Source organism: Bos javanicus, chromosome 19 (assembly GCF_032452875.1).
Source record: "Bos javanicus breed banteng chromosome 19, ARS-OSU_banteng_1.0, whole genome shotgun sequence".
Lineage (NCBI taxonomy): Eukaryota > Metazoa > Chordata > Mammalia > Artiodactyla > Bovidae > Bos > Bos javanicus.
In genome coordinates this window covers 49113845-49139269 of record NC_083886.1, presented here as the reverse complement: position 1 = coordinate 49139269, position 25425 = coordinate 49113845, and the positions used below count along the sequence as shown (strand labels likewise).

At 38.3% G+C, this 25425-nt stretch overlaps 1 protein-coding gene across 6 annotated transcripts in view; it reads right to left on the bottom strand.

Moving 5' to 3' along the window:
* Positions 1-25425, bottom strand: part of TANC2 (tetratricopeptide repeat, ankyrin repeat and coiled-coil containing 2) — a 365204-nt gene that overhangs the window by 57408 nt on the left and 282371 nt on the right. For all 6 annotated transcript variants that reach the window (XM_061392283.1, XM_061392284.1, XM_061392285.1 and 3 more), the window contains 3 exons: positions 17057-17288; positions 4916-5082; positions 376-983 (listed from right to left, as the gene is read on the bottom strand). In XM_061392283.1, coding sequence (XP_061248267.1) covers positions 376-983; positions 4916-5082; positions 17057-17288 — 1007 coding nt within the window. The remainder of the gene's footprint in view (positions 1-375; positions 984-4915; positions 5083-17056; positions 17289-25425) is intronic.

Genomic DNA, 25425 nt, shown 5'->3' with positions numbered 1-25425 from the left:
GCTCTGAGTCAAAGAGGTGAACAGTGTATGAAATCTTTCTGAAAAGCACTGAGGAAGTTTGTTGAAAGATTAAATTATAGCCTGTGATCCCTATAGGGGATTTCTCTGAAAGGGGTATCAGAGAAAATTATTTAGAAAAATACAGGAATGTAGGGAGCATTCTAAACATCTATGCAGATTTTGAGTCTTAAGGAAGTAAAATTGTGACAAAACAAGTCAACGTCATCATAGCCTTATGTTAAGAAGAAACAGAGGTGATGTCTTCTTTATGTGAAATGTTCTATGAAGACCACTCCTCACTGCTTCCAATACCCACGTTCCATGCAGTAAATACAAAACAGGCTCACAATTGCTTATTACCGATCTATGGCTTACCTGGGATCACAGAGAAATTTGGTTTTCTCGCCTTCTTCTCTCCAGATAAGCCACTCTCGAAAAGAAGGGTGTACAAACATGCGAGTCATGTCTCTGCGCTTGATTAGGAACATTGAGAGGTTCTCCATTCTCTGCTGGAAGTCCTCCCATTCCAGCGTGCCATCAATGCTGCCGGCGTTGATGGCTTGGAAGATGTGCTCATCAGTCAGTGGGTGCAGAGACGCCACTGCCACGTTCAGGAGAGGCATCACCCGGTCAAAGGAAGACTGGGTTGGGAACTTCATATTGCACTGGAGTAAATAAACCTCAGAGAGCGAAACAGGAACTACTTTGTAGCTAGAGCTCTTTAACACTAGGTAGCCTTTCTCTATGAGGTCAAATGTGAGTTTCAGGTACAGATAGGACCCTTGGCTGAGGGTCTTGAGATGAGAACTGAGTTTGCCAAATGTAGTATTGTCCATTTTGCCATTAAGAGAAATGTTATTCTGGATCTCTGAGCTGCTATGTATCCGGTGCAGGATGTAGGCCTGCAGGTCCTGGTCTATGGCTTCATTCTCTTCTAGTCGATCCAAAAAAATCCTATGGAAAGGCAGCAGCTTGGTAATTTCCTAAAACAGATGGAGAGAGACAGACAGAGAGACAGAAAGACCTTCAGTTTCCCCTAACTCTTGTGATAAACTGCAAGGTCCACGGATTTATTCTTAACTTCTGAGTGGCCAAAGAAAAGGGGGAGATATGACGACATATTAGTGTCTAAGGATTAAAACATTATTAGTTGCCTAAAAGGGACACAACTTTCCCTAAAATTGAGACTTAAAATAACTTTTATGAGTCTTCATAAAGGGTATTTTAGGAGCGACTGAATGGTCAATATTCTAAATAACACTCCTAAAACAGAAAATAGAATGCCAAAAGACTCAAAGAATGTCATATGGAATTTGACTTTCTATCCCTCATCATTTTTTTAAATTATTTTAAAATTTATTTTTAATTGGAGGATAACTGCTTTACAATGTTGTGTTGGTTTCTGCCATACAACAATGTGAATCAGCCATAAGTATAAAATGACTTTATTTTAATCGGGGTCTTTGGGAGATGCCTCAGTCCAAAGGAAAAAATCTTTTAACAGTGGGAAGCCTGGCACCCTGGCGATCTGCGTGGAAATTATACTGGGGGAAGGTGACAGGGCTTCGGGGTGACTCTCTTGCTCTGGAATCCATCTTTTCTTATCTGCTTATAGACTCTGCTCCTGTAAGAATCCATTCCCTCTCCTGCAGCAATTTCTTCTTCTCTCCTGGATCACACAGACATGGGACTCCATATTCCTCCCTCTAACTACTGTATCTTTGATCCCATGTTTTGCAAAATGTAACAAAAAATTTGTTTTCTCTGCTTACTGTATTTCATTCCTCCCTTCCCATTCTCTCCTCCATTTGCTGCAATCAGGCTTCAATCTCATCACTTCACTGGAATGGTCCTTGTTAAGATGAGCAGTCATCTGCATCTTCCCAAATAATAGAGGTTCATTTCTCATCCTCCTCAACCTCTCAGCAGTCTCTGACACAGGTGATCACGTCTTGCTTCTCAAGTCCCTTACCTGCAGCTTGCTTCCATAACACATTCCCCTCATTTTCCTCTCAGCACACTGGCCACTCCTACTCAGCCTCTTCTGCTGGGTCCTGTCTCATTTCTCGGCCTACTCAGGGCTCCCGTCTCCATTCTTCCTCTTATCTGGCTACCTTCACTCCATAGAATAGCTGGATCCCATGGTTCTAAATATAGTCTATACATGAATGATGCCTGATTTTATATCCCCAGCTTGGTCATTTCTCCTGGGCTCTCTTCTTATATCTCCACTGAGTCAACATTACCACTTGGATGTTTCATAGACAAACTTACTGTGACCAAATCAGAACTACAAAAACTACCCCCCACCACAAACCTTCCTGTGTTGATAAACAGTATCACCACTGACCTGACCATCAAATAGTAGGAACTATCTAGATCTTTTCCTCAAACCAGCCTCTACTCAATTGCTCTCAAAAATCCCACAATTCATCCTTGAACCTCCTCTCTTGCTTACATCCACATCCAGCCCATCATCATCTTCTTCAAAATATACTCCAAATATGACTTCACAGGATCTCCACTGAGAAGGAACTGTCTAGATCTTTTCCTCAAACCAGCATCTACCCAATTACTCACCAAAACCCCACAATTCATCCTTGAACCTCTTCTCTTGCTCACGTCCACATCCAGCCCATCACCGTCTTCTCAAAATATAGTCCAAATATGACCACTTCAAAGGATCTCTGCTGTTCCACTCTAGTCTAAGCCATCACCTTTCATCTATACTTCTTCCGTTCTTGATCCCCTACATTTTATTATCTACATAGCCAGGAGCCAAAGAAATCTTTTAAAAAGGTAAATCAGATTTCATCACATTACAAGGCTCCTTGGAGAGGCCTTTCCTATCTGTTCTATGTAAAATAACTGTCATCCCCATTTATCTCTTCACTGTTATATCTGTCTTCATAGCACTGACACTGCCTAAATTTTAACATATGCTAATCTGTCTTATTATGTGTGTTCCTCACTAGAAAATAAGCTTTGTGAGGGCAGGGATATTGTCCATCTTGCTCACTGTCCTATTCTCAGCTCTTAGAAATAAGCTTTTATACTTGATATACTTAACAAATGTTTGTGGAAATAATGAATGATCAATTATGAGGGTTCATTTAGAAAGATCTGTGAATTGTTTCATTGTCAGAGGTAAATAAAAATAATTTTAAAAAGTTACTGGTTAATTTAGATACTTAAAATAATTGTAATATATAGTGGAACTATATGCAACCTTGATCTGTATTTTCCAAGTCTCCTGTAAATGCATTATCATACTTTCATAATTTAAAAACTAAAAAAAAGAAAAAAAAAAGGTTATGAGTTGCTGGCCTTGATTTATGAAGACACTGCCTTTTCAACTTTGTGAATATAATGCTTTCCCTGTTCTTTGGCACAGCTGAAAAGTTAGTCATCTAGTCTACCAAGTCATACTTAAAACATCTTTTGAGATTGCACATGGCATAATGTAAAAATATAAGCAAAGATATTATCTCCTAAGTGTATATTTAGTAAAACTAGTCAGACTGTGTTCCTGGAAGTTTATTTTATTCACCCTTCATCTTTTAACAATCAAGCTACTGACCAATAATGGTAGAGTACATAACTTTTAGTTACAAAGATGCATTTATGTTGATTCATTTTAATTTAACTCAAATTACTTTGAAATCTTAATAACGAACATCTGCAAGTTGATGGTCAGGATTAGAAGTACAGTTTCTGATCAAGGAAGGCAGATTGACCTTAATTGGTCAATCTATAGGAAAAATACTAAGTGCCTGAGAGATGGGAAAAGGAGGGCATTGAGGCTATTTTCTGTATGTTAACTACTGATATAAGGGTGTTGCACCAAAATAGTGGGATGGATGTATAACATGTGAGATTTTATTTATTTTTAATTTTTATTATATTTAAAAAATTTATTTATTTGGCTGTCCCAGGCCTTAGTTCCATCACTCGGGATCTCCACCCTTTGTTGAAGCACATGGGCTCTTTAGTTATGGCAGGCGAACTCTTAATTGCAGCATATGGGAACTAGTTCCCAGACTAGGGGATTGAACCTGCGCCCCTATGAATTGGGAACGTGGAGTCTTAGCCACTGGACCACCAGGGAAGTCCCAATGCGAGATTTTAATGTTCATCAAAAGCTATGGTTTGGGGGAAAAAAGTTGAGAAACCCTGTTTCAAACCAAGTGTGAATATGTAAAGAATGGAAAATATCAACTCAGGTATACCGTGAATAGTAGAGAAGGTGGAGTCATTTCATTTACCCTTTAGCCCATGTGTCTACAGATTCAGTTCCAACATTGCTAGTCATTCTTCCAGGCCATAAAGTGAATGATCAGTGAGTAAACAGAGAAGGTAATTAAAAAAAATTATCTCCCAGGGGTAGTAAATTTAATATAAAGCCTGAATAGTGCCAATATTTCTTATAAAAAGGTATATACAGAAGAAAGTCCATCTTCATGCTATGAAAAGTTGAGAAACAGAAGGAGGAACTAGAAAATCTGACTCTACACTGTACACTGAACTGGATTTTTCTTGGCATTAAATGATAGAAAATATAAAACAAAAGTCAAACAGTAAATGTGTTAGAGGATCTATTTGTTTGCTATTCTCAGGACAAAGCCTAGAAAAATGGAATTTCTTTCATGGTATTTTGAGGGACACTTTATTAAAACTTACCCAGAGCAATGGGGATGGGAATTTGAGCTAAGACAGTCAAATATTGAAAATGGTCTCTCTAGACTGTACCACTTACTCTCAAAATATTCTTTTCGGGAATTACTCTTGCTAATGCTCTAAAACATGGCAGAGATTTAGAAAAGCTCACTACTAAGGGTACAAGGACCTAAACTTTTCAGTTTAAGCACTCTTCAAGGGAAATAATTTATGGGTCCAAAGGGAAACAAACACATACCTGTAAACTGGTCCTAACTGTTACAATTAGCTTGAGCCAGGAAGGAAATTTTCCAATCATTTTACTCAGAAATGATACAATTGTATCCCCATAATCCGGTTTGTGAAATTCTGCTTCATTTAATCCATCAATTAAGATGATGAAATCTTCATCTGGAATTTTTCTCTCTGACATAGAAAGAAACAAATTACTAAATAATTAGCAAGTAAGTAAGCTCTTTTTGGGTCTTTGATCACATATCTATTCGGAAGGAAAAATTTAAAAAGGTCTCTCATGTGTTTAGTGAATGCTCGGTACACATAATTTATTATAAAGACATGGAATAATTCATTTAGTGAGCTCATTTTGTTTTTCACCAGGTACGAACATGTTTGTCACATAAATAATCTATAAAGCATATGTATCATCATCAGCATTTCTCCCATGTTATCAGCTGTGAGACAGTCTGAGCATTGCATGTATGAGAATCTGCACATATAAATTCATTTTTCTCACACACTTGAAAAAGCTGGAAAAGAATGTTTTTTCCACCTCTTCTGACAGTCTTAAAGAGAACAATATCACATGTTCCTCTATGCTATGCTAAGTCGCTTCAGTCGTGTCCGACTCTGTGCGACCCCATAGACGGCAGCCCACTAGGCTCCGCCGTCCCTGGGATTCTCCAGGCAAGAATACTGGAGTGGGTTGCCATTTCCTTTTCCAATGCATGAAAGAGAAAAGAGAAAGTGAAGTCGCTCAGTCATGTCCGACTCTTAGCGACCCCATGGACTGCAGCCTACCAGGCTCCTCCGTCCATGGGATTTTCCAGGCAAGAGTACTGGAGTGGGGTGCCATTCCTCTGGGAATTGCCAAAAATAAACAGATAAATAAAAAGTTTAAACTGAAGTCTAAAGCAGTATATAGGACTATATGTGAATATGCAGTGGGATAGAAAAGATGAAGGGACAGAGAAAAGGAATCCCAGCCAATAGACAGACCTACACCAGGCAGGCTGGATTCTGAGATCTTAGAGAACAAGCAGCTTCCTAGACTACATCTGAAGCAGCTTCAATGAGATCAGACCCTCACGTGATTTTCCCAGGAGAGGAGTCAGGTAGGAAAGACAAATATCTGCCACTTTTGTTTCCTTTTCCCTCCTGGACTCTATATTATCCTAATTGACAAAATCAGTTTATCTTTAGGGCTGGACTGTAGAAGAAGGCTTGGTAAGATTTCAAGCTTCTACTCCCATGAAATGCTTACTGATTCTCAAACAATATTCAACAATTAGAGATTAAAAAATCTTCAGGCTGAATGAACACTGTAGTATAAATGAATTGCAAAGAACAAGTAAAAGTTCCTAGTTGGCAGGACCTTTACAGGTTCTGAGGCAGAAGGCTTCCTGAGAAATCTGTATGCAGGTCAAGAATCAACAGTTAGAATTGGACATGGAACAACAGACTGGTTCCAAATTGGGAAAGGAGTACATCAAGGCTGTATATTGTCACCCTGTTTATTTAACTTATATGTAGAGTACATCACACAAAATGCTGGGCTGGATGAAGCACAAACTGGAATCAAGATTGCTGGGAGAAATATCAATAACCTCAGATATGCAGATGACACTACCCTTATGGCAGAAAGTGAAGAACTAAAGAGCCTCTTGATGAAAGTCAAAGAGGAGAGTAAAAAAGCTGGCTTAAAACTCAACATTCAGAAAACTAAGATCATGGCATCCGGTCCCATCACTTCAGGGCAAATAATTGGGGAAACAATGGAAACAGTGAGAAACTTCGGTGAGAGACTTTATTTTGGGGGGCTCCAAAATCACTGCAGATGGTGATTGCAGCCATGAAATTAAAAAACGCTTGCTCCTTGGAAGAACAGCTATGACTAACCTAGACAGCATATGAAAAAACAGAGACATTACTTTGCCAACAAAGGTCCATCTAGCCAAAGCTATGGCTTTTCCAGTAGTCATGTATGGATGTGAGAGTTGAACTATAAAGACAGCTCGGCACTGAAGAATTGATGCTTTTGAACTGTGGTGTTGGAGAAGACTCCTTGGACTGCCAGATGATCCAACCAGTCCATCCTAAAGGAAATTAGTTCTGAATATTCATTGGAAGGACTGATGCTGAAGCTGAAACTCCAATACTTTGGCCACCTGATGCAGAGAGCTAACTCACTGGAAAAGACCCTGATGCTGGGAAAGATTGAACATGGGAGGAGAAGGGGACGACAGAGGATGCAATGGTTGGATGGCATCACTGACTTGATGGACATGAGTTTGAGTAAGCTCCAGGAGTTGGTGATGGACAGGGAAGCCTGGCGTGCTGCAGTCCATGGGGTTGCAAAGAGTCAGACATGACTGAGTGACTGAACTGAACTTACAGGCTCTGAAAAGAGGAAAGCATGGGGGAAGAAACAGAGAAGTCACTGGGATGCCTGAAACAGGAAACATGTGAGGAAGAAAAAGAAGGTGAAACTGGGGACAGAAGGAAGTCTGTGGACTTCGGTACCACATTGGTTCCGTTAGCCTTTGAAAGAGTCAAAACCAGTCAAAACCCTATATATTTTTGTTTCAAATTGTATGCAGATTTTTTGCATGATTAATACAACTTTATATTTTCCCTCTAAAGTACTAGCTTTACATAAATTTAATTTCAATAGCTTAAGTACTATAAATCAGTTCTCAAATTATGAAGAGTTCAAGTATTACTTTCATCTGGTGACTTTAGGAAGAGAAATGATGGATTTCAGCTCTATTAACAATGATTATTAATGAAATGTCATTCTAGATGATGTAGAGCTAAGAAAATACATTGTTCCTTTTGGGAGTAAAAAGAACTTAGGAAGAGAGAGGAGCTGCTTGGAACGAATTGGAATTTACCCACCAAAAGGGGGGTTCTTAAGTTCTTGATTTTGAGTAACTTGGCTCCTTTAAGCAAAATCATGTCTTTATTGCATTCTGCTTGGCAGATACATTACAGCTGTCCTCGGCTAGTGAGTACCACCACCAACCCCACTCCGTGGTGTGCTGGAGCCATCCTGTGCTGGTTCAGGAGAATCCACTGAAATATTTTCAGGAGTTGGTTGTTAAGCAACTGGTAGCTTCAAACTGGTCCAAGTGGGACTATTTATTTATACAATTTGTTGTTGTTTAGTTGCTAACTCTTAGCGACTAACTCTAACTCTTAACTGCAAATGTTATAAGCCCTCCTTCCTACAGCTGGTTGTTAAAATTTACAAGCACATCACTGTCTCCACCACTTCAGTCAGACCTCCTTTAACTTCACCCAGGCTCCGCTGTAAGAAAGCCATGATTGTCAAGTGGAGAAAAAGCCTGATGATAATGCACGCATCTGGTGAAATTTTCTTTGGGAAAACATTTCAAGCATCAAGATCAAGAACACGCTCTAAATTATCATCTGAACATTTTAATGAATGAAATAACTCAAACGCTAATAACATTAAATTTTCATTTCCATAAATTTCCAGTAGACTATAATATTCATCCAATGAGTAGACAATATATCATTTCTTTTTAAAAAAATGTGACTCACTGAAACCTAAAAAATTTCCTTTTCTTTTGCTAAATGATGAGGTCTCTCAATTATAAATTTAAGAAGTGAGACCTTAGTGATCTTTAGACTTTGCCTTTCAAATGCAACCAGCCTTATAAGAATGCTTGCTCATTTCAAACTTTGTATATTTAAATACATACTCTGACTCAGTAGCTTTTAAAAGATTTTATCAATGAAAATTAAAAAAAAATTGGGATCAACGAAGGATCTGCTTCATAATTTGCCATGTAAGAACATGTACAGTACAACTACTACCATTATTTCATAGAATAAAAATATTTTAACAGTAGAAGAAGGGAGATATTATCTAACTTTTACATATATGTCTATGCAAAACCACATCTGTGTTTTACACCCACACAAATTCTAGGCTGTTTCTATTTTGTCATGGACTAATGAAAACTTTAAATGGACTGATGCTTAGGAGCCACTGTTCTGGCTGACAAGTCCCTGGAAAGGTCTCCGAAGCCCGTTAAACCTTGTTTTAAATTCCCTGTACGTACGTACTCAGCAGGGATGCCCCACTGCCCTCACTTACATACATGCTTAATAAATACTTGGCACTGTCTTCTTTAGTAGTCCTGTTCTAAGACTCTCTCTAGATACCTGAGAGAAATAAGAAGTAAAGAGACGGCAAGAGAAGAGGGGACAGCTAGAACCAAAGGCAAAACTGGTCTAGTGCATGAGATTCTATTTTATTAATATTACTGGTGTATTGCATAGGGATTCTCAAAAATGAAAAGAAGACTCACATAAGACAACATTTTTTGTTCAAAAAAGCTGCACTTTATGTGCACTTCCTTTTAGTTGTGATAACAAACAAGTATCACCTTTCATTTCATCTTGATGGCCAAAGCAAAAGTTCATCAAGAAACTCTGACACATTTCCATTTGTTTTATATGTATCTGTGTTTGTTTTTAGTCACCACACTTGTAGAACCTTAAAGAAATGTGAAAAATGTTGACTCTCAAAAAAAAAAAAAAAAAGAAAAATGTTGACTCTCATTTTTTAAAGAAAAATATATAAGTTGAAATGTAGCTCCTGAATTTAAATAGAAGCTGTTTCTACTGAACCTTCCTGGGAAGAAAATTCCAGTTACCTTAAAAAATTCCCTATTTTAAAAACTATTGTGATAAAAATTTATGTATAATTAATACAATTCATTGTGAAGATCTAAACTATACACATTGGTGAGTTTTGACAAACACATATACCCTTGTAACTGACATCCTGAGCAAAGATAGAACATGTCCATTACCCTAGAGGTCCAGTGCTCAATAGGCACCACTGTTCTGATTCACATCACCATTGACTATACTTGCTTCTTATGATTAACATAAAGTTTTTGAGATTTATCTATCAATACATTGTTGAGTTTACTATTAATTTGTTCCTTTTATTACTAAGAAGCATATTAATAATTCATTTATTATGCACCATATGAATATACAATTTGTTTATGTATGCTTTTGTTGAAAGATCTTTGGGGTGTTTTCAGTTCTTAACCACTATGAATAATCTTTGATATAAACATTCTTGCATGAGTCTTTTTGTAGATATATGTTTTCATTTCTTTTGGGTAAATACATTTACCTAAAATGTATTTTGCTTGAAACTGCTTGGTCATAAGAATTAGAACTGCTTGGTCATAAGGCAGATTCATATTTAACTTTATAAGGAACGGCCAACTAGTCTTCCAAAGTAGTTGTATCACTTTAAACTCCCATCAGTGATATGTAAAGGTTCTAGTTGTATACCTCATCAACATTTGATGCTCAGCTTTAAGAATTTTAACCATTGTGGTGGATGTAAAGTGGTATCTCATTGTGATTTAAATTTGTATCTGCCTGATGACTAATGATGGCAAACACCTTTTCATGTGCTGGTAGGCTATTTATATATCTTCTTTTGTGAAGCACCTAAATCTTTTGTCCATTTCAGAAATGATTTATCCTTTCTTCAATAACTTACTGAAATTCTTTAAATACCGTGGATATAAGCACTATGCCACATACACACATGAGTGTGCACACACACAGAGTGAATATTTTCTCCCCCTTTGTGATTTTCTTTTCCTTTTTCTTAGTAGTATCTTATGGGGAGCAGACATTTAAAATTTTGACAAAGTACAATCTATTAATTTTTTCTTACATGACTGATGATTTTCAGGACCTAAGAAATCTTTACCTACCCCAAGGTTGTGAAGATATTCTAAGTTTTTTATTAGCTTTAGAGATTTCGCTTTTATATTTTGGATACAATCTCAAGTTAATTTTTGTGTATGATGCAAGATAAGGATTGAGATTCATTTTTTTCCCATACTGGTATCCAGCTGTTGTAGCATCATTTGATGACAAAAAATTCTTTTTTCCAAATTATCTTGGCATCTTTGAAGAAGGTCAACTGACTCCATATTGCGGGTTTATCTTTAGATTCTCCATTGTGTTCCATTGATCTATTTCTCTCTCCTTTTGGGAATACCACTCTGTCAGTGGAGTGCTAGAGCGGCTCAAGTTGGCTCATGAGAGCTGATTGTTAAGTTTTTTTATGGTCAAATCAGGCCCCTATCCCTGGGCTGATTGTTAAACATTTACTAACACATTACTACCTGTCATGATTTCTATAGCTCTATATTAAGTCTTGAAACCAGGTACTGTTGGCCTGTAACTGTTGATCTTCCAATTCTTTTTAAGATTGTTTTGGCTATTCATGGTTCTTTGCATTTCTGAAAGTTGTAAATAAAAAAAAAAATCCTGCTGGGATTTTGATTGGAATTATGTTGAATCTATAGACCAATTTGGGGAAAAACTTCAATCTACAAACATGGCATACCTCTTCCATTTACTAACTTCTTTAATTTTGCTTTGTATGTTTTATAGTTCTCACGGCGGAACTTTTGACACACCTTTTGTTAAATTTATTCTTCAGCATTTTGATTCTATAGAAAATAGTATTTGCTCCAGTTATCTACTGTTACATCAAAAAGCTGTTACTCAAATAACTGGGAAATGGAATCATCTGCAACAAAAACCCACATGTCTGGTATCAGGGCCAGAATGACTTTTTTGACTAGAACAGTCAACTGGAAAACTTACATAAATATGGCTGCTACTTGTGGTCCGTACTTGTTGATAAACTCAAAGTAGTCAGTCTTTTCACGTGGCAATTGTTGTTGTTTGGTTGCTGAGTTGTGTCTGACTCTCTTGCGACCTCATGGGCTCGCAAGGATCCTCTGTCCATGGGATTTCCCAGGCAAGGATATTGGAGTGGGTTGTCATTTCCTTCTCCAGGGGATCTTCCTGACCCAGGAACTGAACCTGCATTTTCTGCATTAGCAGGCGGATTCTTTATCACTGAGCCACCAGGGAAGCCCGTGACATGGCAATGCATCTCCAAAAAACAAGTGTTTCAGTAAAGAAGATGGGAGCAGCATGACCATTTATAACCTAGCCTCAACTATACACAGCATCATTTTGTCATATTTTCTTGGTTGAAGCAGTCACAAGCTTGCTAAAATTCAAGGGAAGGAGACACACACTCTAACGCTGGATGGGAGGAATGTCAAAGAATTTGCAGCCATGTTTTAAAACTGGCATACTACTTTTTAAATTTCACTTTTCAGCTGTTTTCTGCTAGTATATAAACATAATTCAGTTCAGTTCAGTCGCTCAGTTGTGTCTGACTCTTTGTGACCCCATAGACTGCAGCATGGCAGGCTGCAACTCCATCACCAACTCTTGGAGCTTGCTCAAACTCACGTCCATCAGGTCGGTGATGCCATCCAAAATAAACACAATAGATACCACATACTGACCATATCGACAGTAGCTCTACATTTACTAATTCTAGCAGGCTTTTCTTTTCTTTTGTAGATTCCGTAGAGTGTTCCAGTAAACAAGCACATCAGCAAATAAAGCAAGTTTTACTTCTTCCTTTCCAATCTTCATACTGTTTGCTTGTTTGTTTTCTTAACTGTGCTAGCTTGGACCACTGAAAAATGTTGAAAATAAGTCACCAAGCTCCTGATAAAAGGGGAAATGTACTTAACATTTCATTGTGTATGTTTTGGAGTTGTCCTTTATGAGGCTAAGTTTTCTTCTATTCCTAGTGTGCAGACCATTTTTACTATTAACTAATTATTTTTTTCTGCATTTATTGAGATTATAAATATATGTTTACATAACGACATAGATTTTCTCATTTATTCTGCTAGTATGATGAGTCACACTAATTAACTTTCAAATGTTAAACACTGTATTCCTGATCAAGTAGAACTAATCAATCTGCTATTTTGTTTTTCCCAGGATTTTGCTATTATGGTCATGAGGAATTCTTGCCCATAATTTTCTTTTCTTGTACGCTGCTGCTGCTGCTGCTGCTGCTGCGTCGCTTCAGTCGTGTCCGACTCTGTGCGACTCCATAGACGGAAGCCCACCAGGCTCCCCCGTCCCTGGGATTCTCCAGGCAAGAACACTGGAGTGGGTTGCCATTTCCTTCTCCAATGCAGGAGAGTGAAAAGTGAAAGTGAAGTCGCTCAGTTGTGTCCGACTCCTAGCGACCCCATGGACTACAGCCTACCAGGCTCCTCCATCCATGGGATTTTCCAGGCAAGAGTACTGGAGTGGGGTGCCATTGCCTTGTATGGTCCTTACCAAAGGCTGGTTTCAGCAGTATGCATGTCTAATAAAACAAACTGAGAAATGTTCTCTTCTCCTTTATTTTCTGAAAACATTTATGCAAGATTTATATTATTTCTTCTTTAAATGCTGGATAAAACTCATTAATAAAACCATTTGTGCCTGGAGTTTTCTTTTTAGAGGTTTTTTTTCATTTGCACTTAAATAGGTAAGAGCTAAAAATTAAACAGATAAGAGCTATTCAGATTTTTTTCTTTCCTTTCGAGTCACTTTTGTTGTGTTTTTTATAGAATTTGCCCAATTTAAGTTGTTGTATTGCTATAAATTTTAATTTTTAAAAATATTAATTTTCTATTTCACAGATTGCAGCTCTTGCTTTTTATTATTTCTTTCTGTTTACTCTAGGTTTATTTTCCTCATTTTTTTCTAGTTTATTAACTCATAAACTTAATCATTTATTTTTTACTACTCAGTTTGAAGTTTTTATAATTTCCTTTGTGGTTTCTTCCTTGTCTCATGGGTTGTTTAGAACTGCACTGCTAAATTCCTAAATATCTGGGGATTTTCTGTGTATTGATTTCTAATTAAATTCCATTATCTCAGAGAACATTTTCTGTAAGATTTTAGTTTTTTGAATTCAGACTTATTTTATGGCCCAGATACAATCCTTGTGCACTTGAAAGGAATGTGTATTATGCAGTTTTTGACAGTGTTCTACAAATGCCAACTGGGTCACACTGGTTGACAGTGTTGTTAAAATCTTCTATATACTTACTAATTTTCTGTCTATTTGTTCTAACAGTTATTGAGACAGAGAAGTTAAAATCTCCAACTATAATTATTTGTCTATTCAGCTCTTTAGTTCTAGTTTAGTTTTTGATTCATGTATTTTGAAACTTCACTGTTAGGTTCATACGCATTTAGGATTATTTTATCTTCTGATGAACTGATCCTTTTGTGTTTATGAAATGCCCCTCTGGTCATACTCCTTGTCTTGAAGTCCACTCCTCCTCACATGAACATACTCACTCCAGCTTTCTTATGCTCCATGTTTATAGGGTACATATTTTTCTGCTCTTTCACTTTGAATCTGTGTCTTTAAATAAACTTTCCTATGCATGGCATAATACTGAGTCTTGCTTTTATAATCCAGTCTGATGGTTTCTGCCTTTTAACAGAATTATTTGGTCCATTTAAATTTAATGTAATTACTCATAGTTGATTTAAGTCTTGCATTTTGCTTGTTCCATACTTAAAAAAAAAAAATACATATATATATATATATATATATATATTCTGTTTTTTCTTTCCAGTCTTCTTTGGGATTAATCAAATAATTTTCAGTATTTAATTTATTTTACAAATTGTGTTTCCAGCTGTTGCTCATGATGGTGATTTTGTTTTCAGGGTAAGAACATGGTAATTTGATAGAATAATTAAATTCACTCAGAGAACATTTATCAATGGGGATAGCTAAAGCTGGTTGTGGAGACCTAAATGAGCAGCAAATATATTTAGTAGCAAAATTATAAAACACATGAATTATGGTTGAGAATCTAGAGCTGAGCCTGCAAACATTTGAATATTTTCCTTAAATTAGCATTAAAATGTAGATCCTGTATCACTGACCTTCCCTCAAGGTATCCCTATATGGGAACAATTTCTATCTTACTTATTTGTTCAAAATTTATGTCCTGAAATGCCTGCTACGTTCATGGTTGAGGTAATCAGCATGAAGGATAAAAGTTGAATAAGTTCTTAGCCTCAACAGCATATAATTCAGACAAAGGAATAAGTATAGAAACAACTAATTCCTATAAAGCACAAAGTATATCTGACATATAATAAAAGTTCAATAAATGTTAGTAACAAAAATTGAAGTTCTATTAAATTAGTAGTAATATATGAAATGTAGTAATATATGAAATATATTACGTAGTAATATATTATGTAGTAAAATATATATAGGTAGTAATATATGAAATACCATAAGTAAGATATAAAAAAAAACCCTAATGTCAATTTGGAAGGACACTGTAACTTACTGGAGGAAGTAGGTGGATCAGCAGGTATTTCATGAATAAGGTGGTATTTAAGGTGGTCCATGAAAGATGGGTAGGGTTCTGAGATGTGAGGAGAAGGCATATCAAGAAAAGGAATCAATGAGCAGATGTATGGAGGCAGGAAAATTTAAGGAAGTATTTAGGGATTTGTGAATATTTTGATTTATATGTAAACACAGGGTTCATAAGGGTAAAAGTGGATCATAAGGCTAGAAAGTAGGTTGGATCCAGGCCATTAAATACCTTAAATGACAGACTAAGGAGCTGGAAGTTAATTCAGTGAGTTAACAGGGAGTCACTGGAGGTTTCTGAACAGGGAAATTCAGTGACCAGAGCACTGTTTTATAAAGCTTTATCTGGAAGCAGTAAGTAAAGTCTAGAAGACTGTAGAGACTGGGGCAGATATTACCCACCAGGAATGCCATGAATGGGTTAGAGATGTGCCTAAACATGAATTCCTTCAGCCCTCCGGGCATCAGGGGCTCCGTGCAGCTGTAGCCTCAGAACCAGTGATGTCCAGCCATGAGGAGTCTTGATGTTTTACCCCTGTGTGCTATATACATTCGAATAATTTTCCAAATGTGTTATGATGTGAACACAGCACTAGACCAGAAGTCCAAAGACCAGTAACGGCAGCAACACAGATGTGATGTCACAGGCAGCTGAGCAGCCTTTAGGGTGACAGTGGCAGGAATGATTTTGAGATGTGAGAAACATCAAGAAGGCACAATTAATGGGATTTAAAGGTTGACTGAATGGACAGAAAACATGTTTAAAATATTTGTGGTGAATCTCAATGTTAGAAAAGTCTAGGGCGTGGGAAAGCTGATTGGTAGGTAGCAAAGCTATAGACAGAGGTTATCGGAGTCCAGAAGAAAAACTCTGATACATGGTGATCAGCATGGAAGTCGACATAATGAGACAGTGGCCAGGAGAACGCAAATTCTTATACGAGTACCTGAGAAATGTTCAAGGAAAGTATGTAAGTCTCTCAGGGATAAACAGGATTGCTCAGGCATCTCATGCTTACTCAGGTCCTTTTCTTCGGCTCCCAGCATGGACAGAACATGCTGGGGAAGGGGCAGAGGTGAAGAGGTGGTTACACTTAGGCCTCGGCCAACACCAGAGAGCTGACTCATTGGAAAAGACCCTGATGCTGGGAAAGATTGAGGGCAGGAGAAGGGGGTGACAGAGAATGAGATGGTTGGATGGCATCACCAAATCAATGGACATGAGTTTGAACAAACTCTGGGAGATAGTGAGGGACAGGGAAGCCTGGCATGCTGCAATCTATGGGGCTGCAAAGAGTCGGACACAACTGAAAAACAATACCACCAGAGTTGCAGAGTTAAAACAAAGAAAAGGCATGGACATGATCACTTCTCCCCAGTTCTTAAAAATATCTTAATACCTTTTAGTGGATGATTAAGTATTTTTTTTTGCATACACATAGTTATGTAACCCTTTCATTTTACCTGACTGTGGAGTAATAAAAAAAAAGGCAAATATAAAGACTGAGGATGTTTGTAACCATAGAAACTCCATGGCATAGAGAGAGAGCCATGGTTTTAGTGATCTATTTGAACTCCACAGAAAGGACTGGAAGCTCAACTATCTTTAGTTCAAGAAGAATGCATTGTATTTGGAAATGAGAATGAGAATTTTTATGCAGAGAGAAGGAATTACCAATTCTTGGAGGAATTTCTTATTTTTTTTTTTTTCCTCTGAGTAAAACCTTTTATTTGTTAACTGTACCCTGTAGGAACATTTAACTTTTGGCAGTGTGATAAAAATAATCATTTCTATAACATGCCCCCAGGTGAACTTGGGCTCCAGAGCCTCCACCTTCCACCTGCTCTGCACCTCATCTGTACCTTTGTGGAGATTCTCCAGGGGCTCCAGCACTCCCCTCCGGAAGGAGGCCATGGGGTCTTGAACACAGGACCGAAGGCTCAGCATGCTCTGGAGGTGAGGCTCTCGGAGAAGCTGCTCCCGATAGGCTGCCAGCTGAGGGGAGCGGCAGAGCAGGGCAGCAACATTGTGGACGAACTCAGGCACCAGGCAGGTGTAGGCGTTATCTGCTTGGCAATAGTGATAGGCAACCACCTAAGAAAGAAAGATGAGCACGCAGACAGGTTGAGCAGCAGCAAGAGCAGCAGTCATGGTTGTGTGTGTGTGTTTGGTCACTAAGTTGGTCATGGTTACTGTATGGTTATTCTCTAACACTGTCTTCTGTCACCCCACTCCTCAACTTCTTGAAGTGAAAACAAAAGCTGTTAACTTGGAAATTGCCCTGATTTATCTAAGATAACAAATTTGACCCAATATTTCTCTTGTATGTGTTTGGTACCATAATTCATAAATAAAACTTATAAATACAAACTGAGCTTTTCCTCTAGATTAAAATAGGAAGCAGGCCTGAGAATAAAGATTAATCTCTCTAATTTATTCAGCATGAAGTAGTACATGAAACAATCTGATACTGTAACAAAGCATCAGGAATAAAATAACCAGAGAAATACCATATGTTAGATTCAACAAACATATGTTTATAAGGCATATTTAAAAAATTATAATTGTGTTGTAATCAGTCTTATGGAAAATAAAATAATGCAGACTTAAGAATTATCACTAAATAGTTTTCTAAGCACCCAGAGACAGAGAGGATAAGAATTAGGTAATAGGAAGGAGGAGTGAGATTTTTGTCAGATGCACGTGTTAAATTCAAAGAACTCAGAAAATGCATGCATCTTAATATCATCTAGGGTCTAGCCAGTCTGGCTGGAACTTGCAATTTTAAGCTCTGTTTTCTTATTTGTTTAAATTTGCACAGTGTTTGCTTTGTATCTTCTGGTTGTTCCTTTTGCCTCAAGGGCAAGAAGGGCAGAGGGTGATTTTAATCTAGACCACTCTGTTGGCTCAGTACTACCTACAAAAGTGATGGGCCTATGTAGAAACTGCAGGGGAGATTTAGCCTGAATGTACAGACCACACTTGACATGGTGCTCAAAACATAATGCAGTCATGTTAGCTGATGCCGCCATCACCACCACCAGCAATGTCTTCTCCTCTTCCTCTCCATCATTATCACGGTCATCATCAAGGTTCTGTACACTTTCTTCTTTTCAGCTACTGCCTTTGTGCCTCAGGCATTTGAAATTTGCCCTAAGAGCATGCACAGATATACTACTGGGACCCCAGCTCTCAAAGAACAGAATCATCCACGAAAGTGTTCTGCTTTGAAATGACTCCTAACCTGTAGGTATGGTCATTCTAGCTCTTTAACAAATGCTGGAAATATCACTTTTTAAAAAATATCTGAAATCCTTCTCATTAACATTAAAAAAAAAATGAACAACACAGGAAATGTTACTACACCTGGAAAGCTGAGGACAGGGATTGCTTGTAAGTGAAGCAATGGTGTCTGAGCATAGTGTGGAAATGGAAATGAGGAGGTATACTTAGAAATCTCCACTCTCTTTTGTAGATAGATTGATCACTGCTTTATTACTGATCTTAAACACAAGGTAAGGAACCCAAAAAGAAAACTTGACAGCAATTGATCTGTCCTCTTAGTGAACAGTGAAAGTCAGTGGTTATGTACACATGGACACAAATCTCCACTTTACAAAAAGAAAACAGCAAATCTCTGAATCAATATGAACTTTCATCATATTTTATCTCAATTGATTTCCTATGTCGAGGCAAAGTACAGCTGAGCAAATCAGCTATAACTTACCCTTTACCTGAAGTAATGGGATACGAGTGTGAAGATAAAAAGTTTAAAATTTAGGAAGAGGGTTCTTGCCCTGGTTTCATTAAAAATCATCTACACTCTTGGCTATCTGAAGTTTCACCTAACAGAGATCACTGAGAAAGTTGCCCCTTCTGGGGCTGCCTTTGTTTCTTTGAGATTAAAAATTTTTAGGCATTCCAAATATAAAATCTTAACTCCTCTGCAGACTTCAGGCAGACAGACCATTCAACATCTTCATGAAATTTGTACTTTGACTCAAAATAGGTCACTTACTAGATATTTCCAGGCAGCTAGACGGTATGTAAGTGTACATATAATCTGTCAAAAACACTTGGTATTTCTCCCGAATTATCTGTTGACATTACAACAACTTTTCCCACATACATGAATAGGAAACACAGTTTTTTACCTTCAGTCTCTCACTGTGCTAGTGTTCAGTGAAGGGCAAAAGATCACTCCCTACAGCTCTGAGGAAGTGACCACGGCCTATATTCAGTCACTATTATTCCAGTAATACCAGACCAACTGGTATTACTGGAATAATAATACTGCAATATCAGACCACCTTACCTGCCTCCTGAGAAACCTGTATGCAGGTCAAGAAGCAACAGTTAGAACTGGACACGGAAAATTGGACTGGTTCCAAATTGGGAATGGAGTATGTCAAGGCTGTATATTGTCACCCTGCTTATTTAACCTATATGCACAATACATTGTGCAAAATGCTGGGCTGGATGAAGCACAAGCTGGAATCAAGTTTGTTGGGAGAAATATCAATAACTTCAGATGACATCACCCTTATGACAGAAAGTGAGGAGGAATTAAAGAGCCTCTTGATGAAAGTGAAAGAGGAGAGTGAAAAAGTTGGCTTAAAACTCAATATTCAAAAAACAAAGATCATGACATCCAGTCCCATCACTTCATGATAAATAGATGGGGAAACAGTAGAAATAGTGACAGACTTTATTTTCTTGGGCTCCAAAATCACTGCAGATGGTGACTGCAGTCATGAAATTTAAAGACGCTTGCTCCTTGGAAGAAAAGCTATGACCAACTTAGATAGCATATGAAAAAGCAGAGACATTACTTTGCCAACAAAGGTCCATCTGGTCAAAGCTATGGTTTTTCCAGTAGTCATGTATGGATATAAGAGTTGGACCATAAAGAGAGCTGAGTGCCAAGAATTGAGCTGGAGTGTTGGAGAGGACTCTTGAGAGTCCTTTGGACTGCAAGGAGATCAAACCAGTCAACCCTAAAGGAAATCAATCCTGAATATTCATTGGAAGAACTGATGCTGAAGCTGAAGCTCCAATACTTTGGCCATCTGATGTGAACAACTGACTCATCAGAAAAGACCCTGATGTTGGGGAAGATTGAGGGCAGGAGGAGAAGGGGACGACAGAGAATGAGATGGCTGGATGGCATCACCAACTTGATGGACGTGGTGATGCTATCCAACCATCTCATCCTCTGCTGCCCTCTTCTCCTCCTGCCTTCAATATTTCCCAGCATCAGGGTCTTTTCTGATGAGTCAGTTCTTCACATCAGGTGGCCAAAGTACAGGAAGCTTCAGCTTCAGCATCAGTCCTTCCAATGAGTATTCAGGGTTGATTTCCCTTAGGATTGACTGATTTGATCTTCTTTCTGTCCAAGGGACTCTTTAAGTCTTCTCCAGCACCACAATTAAAAGCATCGATTCTTTGGTGCTCAGCCTTCTTTATGGTCCAACTCTCACATCAGCTGTCACTGGCATCACTTAAAATTTTTTTCGGGGTCATGCCACATGGCATGCAGGATGGGGGATTCCAATCATGGATTGAATCCGTGCCCCTGCCACGGAAGAGCAGGCTCTTAACCATGGGGCCACCAGGGAGGTCCCAGCAAACTCTAATGTTGCCACTGACCTTCCTTCACGCTCTCATATTTTTATTCCCTATCTCTTTCTCATCACTCTTTCTTGAACTCTCTCACTACCACCTGGTTGATTTCCTACTCGGCACATCCCTTCCAATACTTCAGTTTGGATTTTCCTGTGTCTAGTGACCTCGCGGCTCAGGGTAAAAACATTTACTTTGCCCTTTCTCCCTCAACTATGGCTGTAATTCTCATCCTGGGACTGGCAGCTAGGAATAGCTCAAGACTTGGGTTTGGCCTCAGTAATTTTCCAGCTTGGAGCTCTTTTTTTTGCAGTAGGAATTTTTTTTAACTTTTTATTTTGAGCTAATTTTAGACTTAAATGTTGCAAAAAGATGTGAGTTTCCGTATATTCCTTACCCAGCTTCCCTTAACATCTTACATAATCATAGCATAATTATTGAAACCAGGAAATAACACTGGCACACACTATGAACTAGAGGCAGTATTCAAATTCTGTCAGTTTTTCACTCATGACCTTTTTCTGTTCCAGCATTCTATCCAGTTGTTATTTCTCCTTAGACTCCTGTAGTCTGTAAGAGCTCCTCAGTCTTTGTGTTTCATGGCCTTGACACTTTTGAAGAGTACTGATCCGTTACTTTGTTGAATATCAGTCAGTGTGAGTTCCTCTCATGTTTTCCTCATTTTCCAGTTGAGATTTTTTTTTTTTTTGCAAGAATACCACAAAAACAAAGTTTTGTCCTTTTCAGTGGATCATGTCACAGGGTTCATGATGTGACGCGTCCTGATCCTGGTGGTGCTGACCTTGATTGCTTGGCTAAGGTAAAGGTTTCTGCCAGGTTTCTTTACTATAAAGCTACTATCTTACCCTTTATAGTTAAATATCTTAGAGGAGATACTTTGAGTCAGTGCAAATACTGTTCCTCCCCAAATTGTTACCCACTAATTTCAGTATCCATCTGCAACATTATTATTATTACCATAATGTACTACCTGGTGACTACAGTTTACAGTCCTACATTATATAGTTGAAAATGACTTAAGAGAGTAGACTTTAAAAGTTATCACACCAAAAATTCTGTAACTATGTGAGGTGATGGCTATTAACTAACTACACATATCAAATCATTATGCTGTACACCTTTAACTAAGACAGTATTCTATGTCAGTTAATCTCGATAGAACTGGGGAAAAAGCATGATGAGATAGGAAATACAAGAATGCAGGTGTAACACAAGCTGGGGCCATCTAAGGAACTAAGGAGAGCTGGAAAGGCCTCCTTAGAGGTGAAACTTAAGCTGCAATCTAAAGGATGATGAGAAGCGCATTGGGGCAGGTGTGTCCCAGGCAGAGGAAGACAGCACGTGTGACGCCCCTCAGGCAAGACACAGCTTTACACCTCCAATGCAGCAAGAATGCGAATGAGTGGGGAGAGGCGGGAGATATGAGCAGATAGATAGAGCAGAGGCTTTCATCTGGGGTGGCTCTGCTCCCCAGGGGACATTTGGTGACGTCTGGAGACAGTTTTGGTCAACATGACTGTGGGTGGCAGGATACCACTGGACAGTGGGCAGAGGCCCGGGATACTCAGCACAGTACACTAAACAGGACAGCCCGCAGACCAAGAGTTATCTGGCCCAAAATGTCAACGGTGTTGAGGCTGAGAAACCCTGGGCTAGATAAAAAATGTAAAGGCCCTCTGGGCTTCCCCGGTGGTGCTAGTGGTAAAGAACCTGCCTGCCAATACAGGAGACAGAGGAGACTTGGGTTCGATCCCTGGGTCAAGAAGATCTCCTGGAGAGGCCATGGCAACCCACTCTAGTCTTCTTGCCTGGAGAATCCCATGGACAGAGGAGTCTGGCCAGCTACAGACCATGGGGTTGCGCACCAATACAACTGAAGCAACTTAGCACCCATGCATGTAAAGGTCCTTTACGATAATAGTCATGTTTCAAGAACAGAGTTTGGATTCCATTCAAGGGCAAGGAGGAGCCACTGACAGATTTTAAGTAGCAAGAACAGAAATCTGTTTTAGGAGGATTACTCAGACTTCAGTACAGAGAACAGATTACAATTTATTCACTCATTTAACACATACTTCTGTGCTAGGCGTTGTGTTAGGAGCTGGTGACAGAGTGGTGAACAATAATTTAAATACTGACCCATCTAGTGGAAGAGACAAGATTAAAAAGCAAAAAAAAAAAAAAAAAAAACCCTGAGAAATGAATAAATAAGGTTGTTTCCATATTCAGTATCCTGAGTGTGGATGCATCTGGGTCTCACTATAAAATTTTGATGTTAATTTTTAGAGGAAAAAAAAACCCTAGACACATTTTATAAAACATCTATAGGTTATTTGCTGTTTAGTTTGGATCACATTTCTCCTAAAATGTAAATCTCTTCAAAATAGTCAATTGGAACCCAAACCAAATCTCATACCTTTTTTCTTTTTCTGAATCTCACACTTCGCTGATGTTATTTTTTGTTTTCCTCTCTCCCTGTGAGTGTGTGTGTGTGTGTATGTGCGGTTAAGTCTCTTATTATGCTCAACATGCATTTCTGAACTGCTGACAGGATCGCTTCCTTGCTGATACCTGTAACACTAGCAGCAACTAGCTCAGGAATGAACCGTGATCACTTGACATCATCCTGATTTAGTACAGAACTCGTCTCTTGGCAAGGATGACATTTCAGTTTTTTTTTTCTTACATAGATTTCCCTAGGGGGGAAAAATCCTCTGCTTTTTGTGTCTCTGTGACACTTATTAAAATTAGCTAGTTTCTCTAATTAGCTTATTTAAGAGGTATTAGCTTTTTAGTCTTAAGGATTAAGCCAGTGGCAACTTACCTAATGTGACAAGAGCGTCTAGTCACTTTTGAAAAAGGAAACTTTTTGAAGAAGAATTTGAGGTCAGCGAAATTTCTGGAAGGTGCTCCTTCATTGTAAGTTTCTTGCTTTGAAGCCACTTTCAATTATCGACAGATTTTTCCATAAGAACACGAAACAAAAATCCTTCCTGTTGCACTGGAGAGCTCTACAGTGGTTAAAAGCCTGGACTCTGGAGCCTGCCTGCCTCAGTTTAAATCGTGGTTTCAAGTCATGTTCTAGTTATCTTGGTGAGTTACATAACCTCAGTATGAGGTAAGTTTCTGTATCTGTTAAATGGGAAGAAGACGACTCACTTTATTGGGGTGAACACTGACTCTGTATCCAAGCTCTGCTATTTACTAATAGGAAGACACTGGAAAAATTAACTATCACTGAAGCACAGTGTCCTCATCTGTAAAATGGGGATGACAGTGACCACCTCAGAGGTTCAAGGTAAGAATGAAGAAGTGAAATAACAAATATAATGTAAAAAGTACTAAGCTCAATGTGCATTATGCCCACAGTAAATAGAAGTCAGTCTCTCTGTCTGGAGAATTCTACATGTCTGACCACACAGATAACAGAATGAAACCCTGGAAAAGTGATGGTTGTTCTAAAGTCACACACCCAGGAAAGGCTCTGAACAAGATCTCCACACACCTCAGCTATACTTCAGAAGAAATACATAATATTAACTGGAAATACATTAAGAGATCTAGACCTAGCAAAACCTGTTACTTCAAGTGGAAAGTGTTTCTTCAATAAATAAAGTTGCTCTAAAGTTGTGACAAGAACTCAATGTTCTCAATTAGGAAGAAGCATAAGAAGCCTCAAGAATACTATGAAATATCAACGATAATGAATGATACACAAGAACTGACACTAAGAACTATCAAATCAAGCAGTTTTTCAAGGGTACTTTTAATTTTCATATAATAGCTTGCATTATCAAGATACTAACTGATTCGAAAAGATCTCATCATTTGTTACAGATGAGAAGCAAGGTCGCTGGCTTCTGCTCTATGCTTCTATAGTATAAACCTGTGTTTGAACTGGAAATGTGGCACAATTACTCAGATAACATTCAATTTTAATCTAAGGGGCCATTTGTTTCACAATGTTCAGTGTAAATTTTAAGATATTCCATCTCTACATACAAACAGAGGTATTTATATTTTGCTTAAGGAAGAAATGAAACTTTAAATATATTCCTTAAGTGTAAATAATGATTAATATATCTCACTTCTAACATTTAACATCTTCAAAATATTGAATCAAACGTCAACTTTAATCTAAGGAGCCATTTCTTATAGAAGGTTTGCTGCTGCTGCTGCTGCTAAGTCGCATCAATCGTGTCCAACTCTGTGTGACCCCATAAAAATATCCCATTTCTAGGTACAAAGCAGATTGATTTATCTTGTGCTTAAGGAAGGCACAACCATGGAATTTAAAACACGATCAGTTTTCAAGTAAATATAGTTACTAATTTCCTACTAAAAATAAATAACATTTTCCAAATATTGAACATATGGAATCTTGGGATTTCTTTCTTTCTCTCTCTTCTAACTTTTTGACTGCAGCGCAAGGCATGTGGGATCTTATTTCCCCGATCAGATACTGAACCTGTGTTCCCGGCAGTGGAAGCGCAGAGTCTTAATGGGTGGATAGCCAGGGAAGTCCTGGGACTTTTCTCCTGATGAGAGACTAAGAAGTGACAACATGTGAAGACTTTCTTTCTAGCAC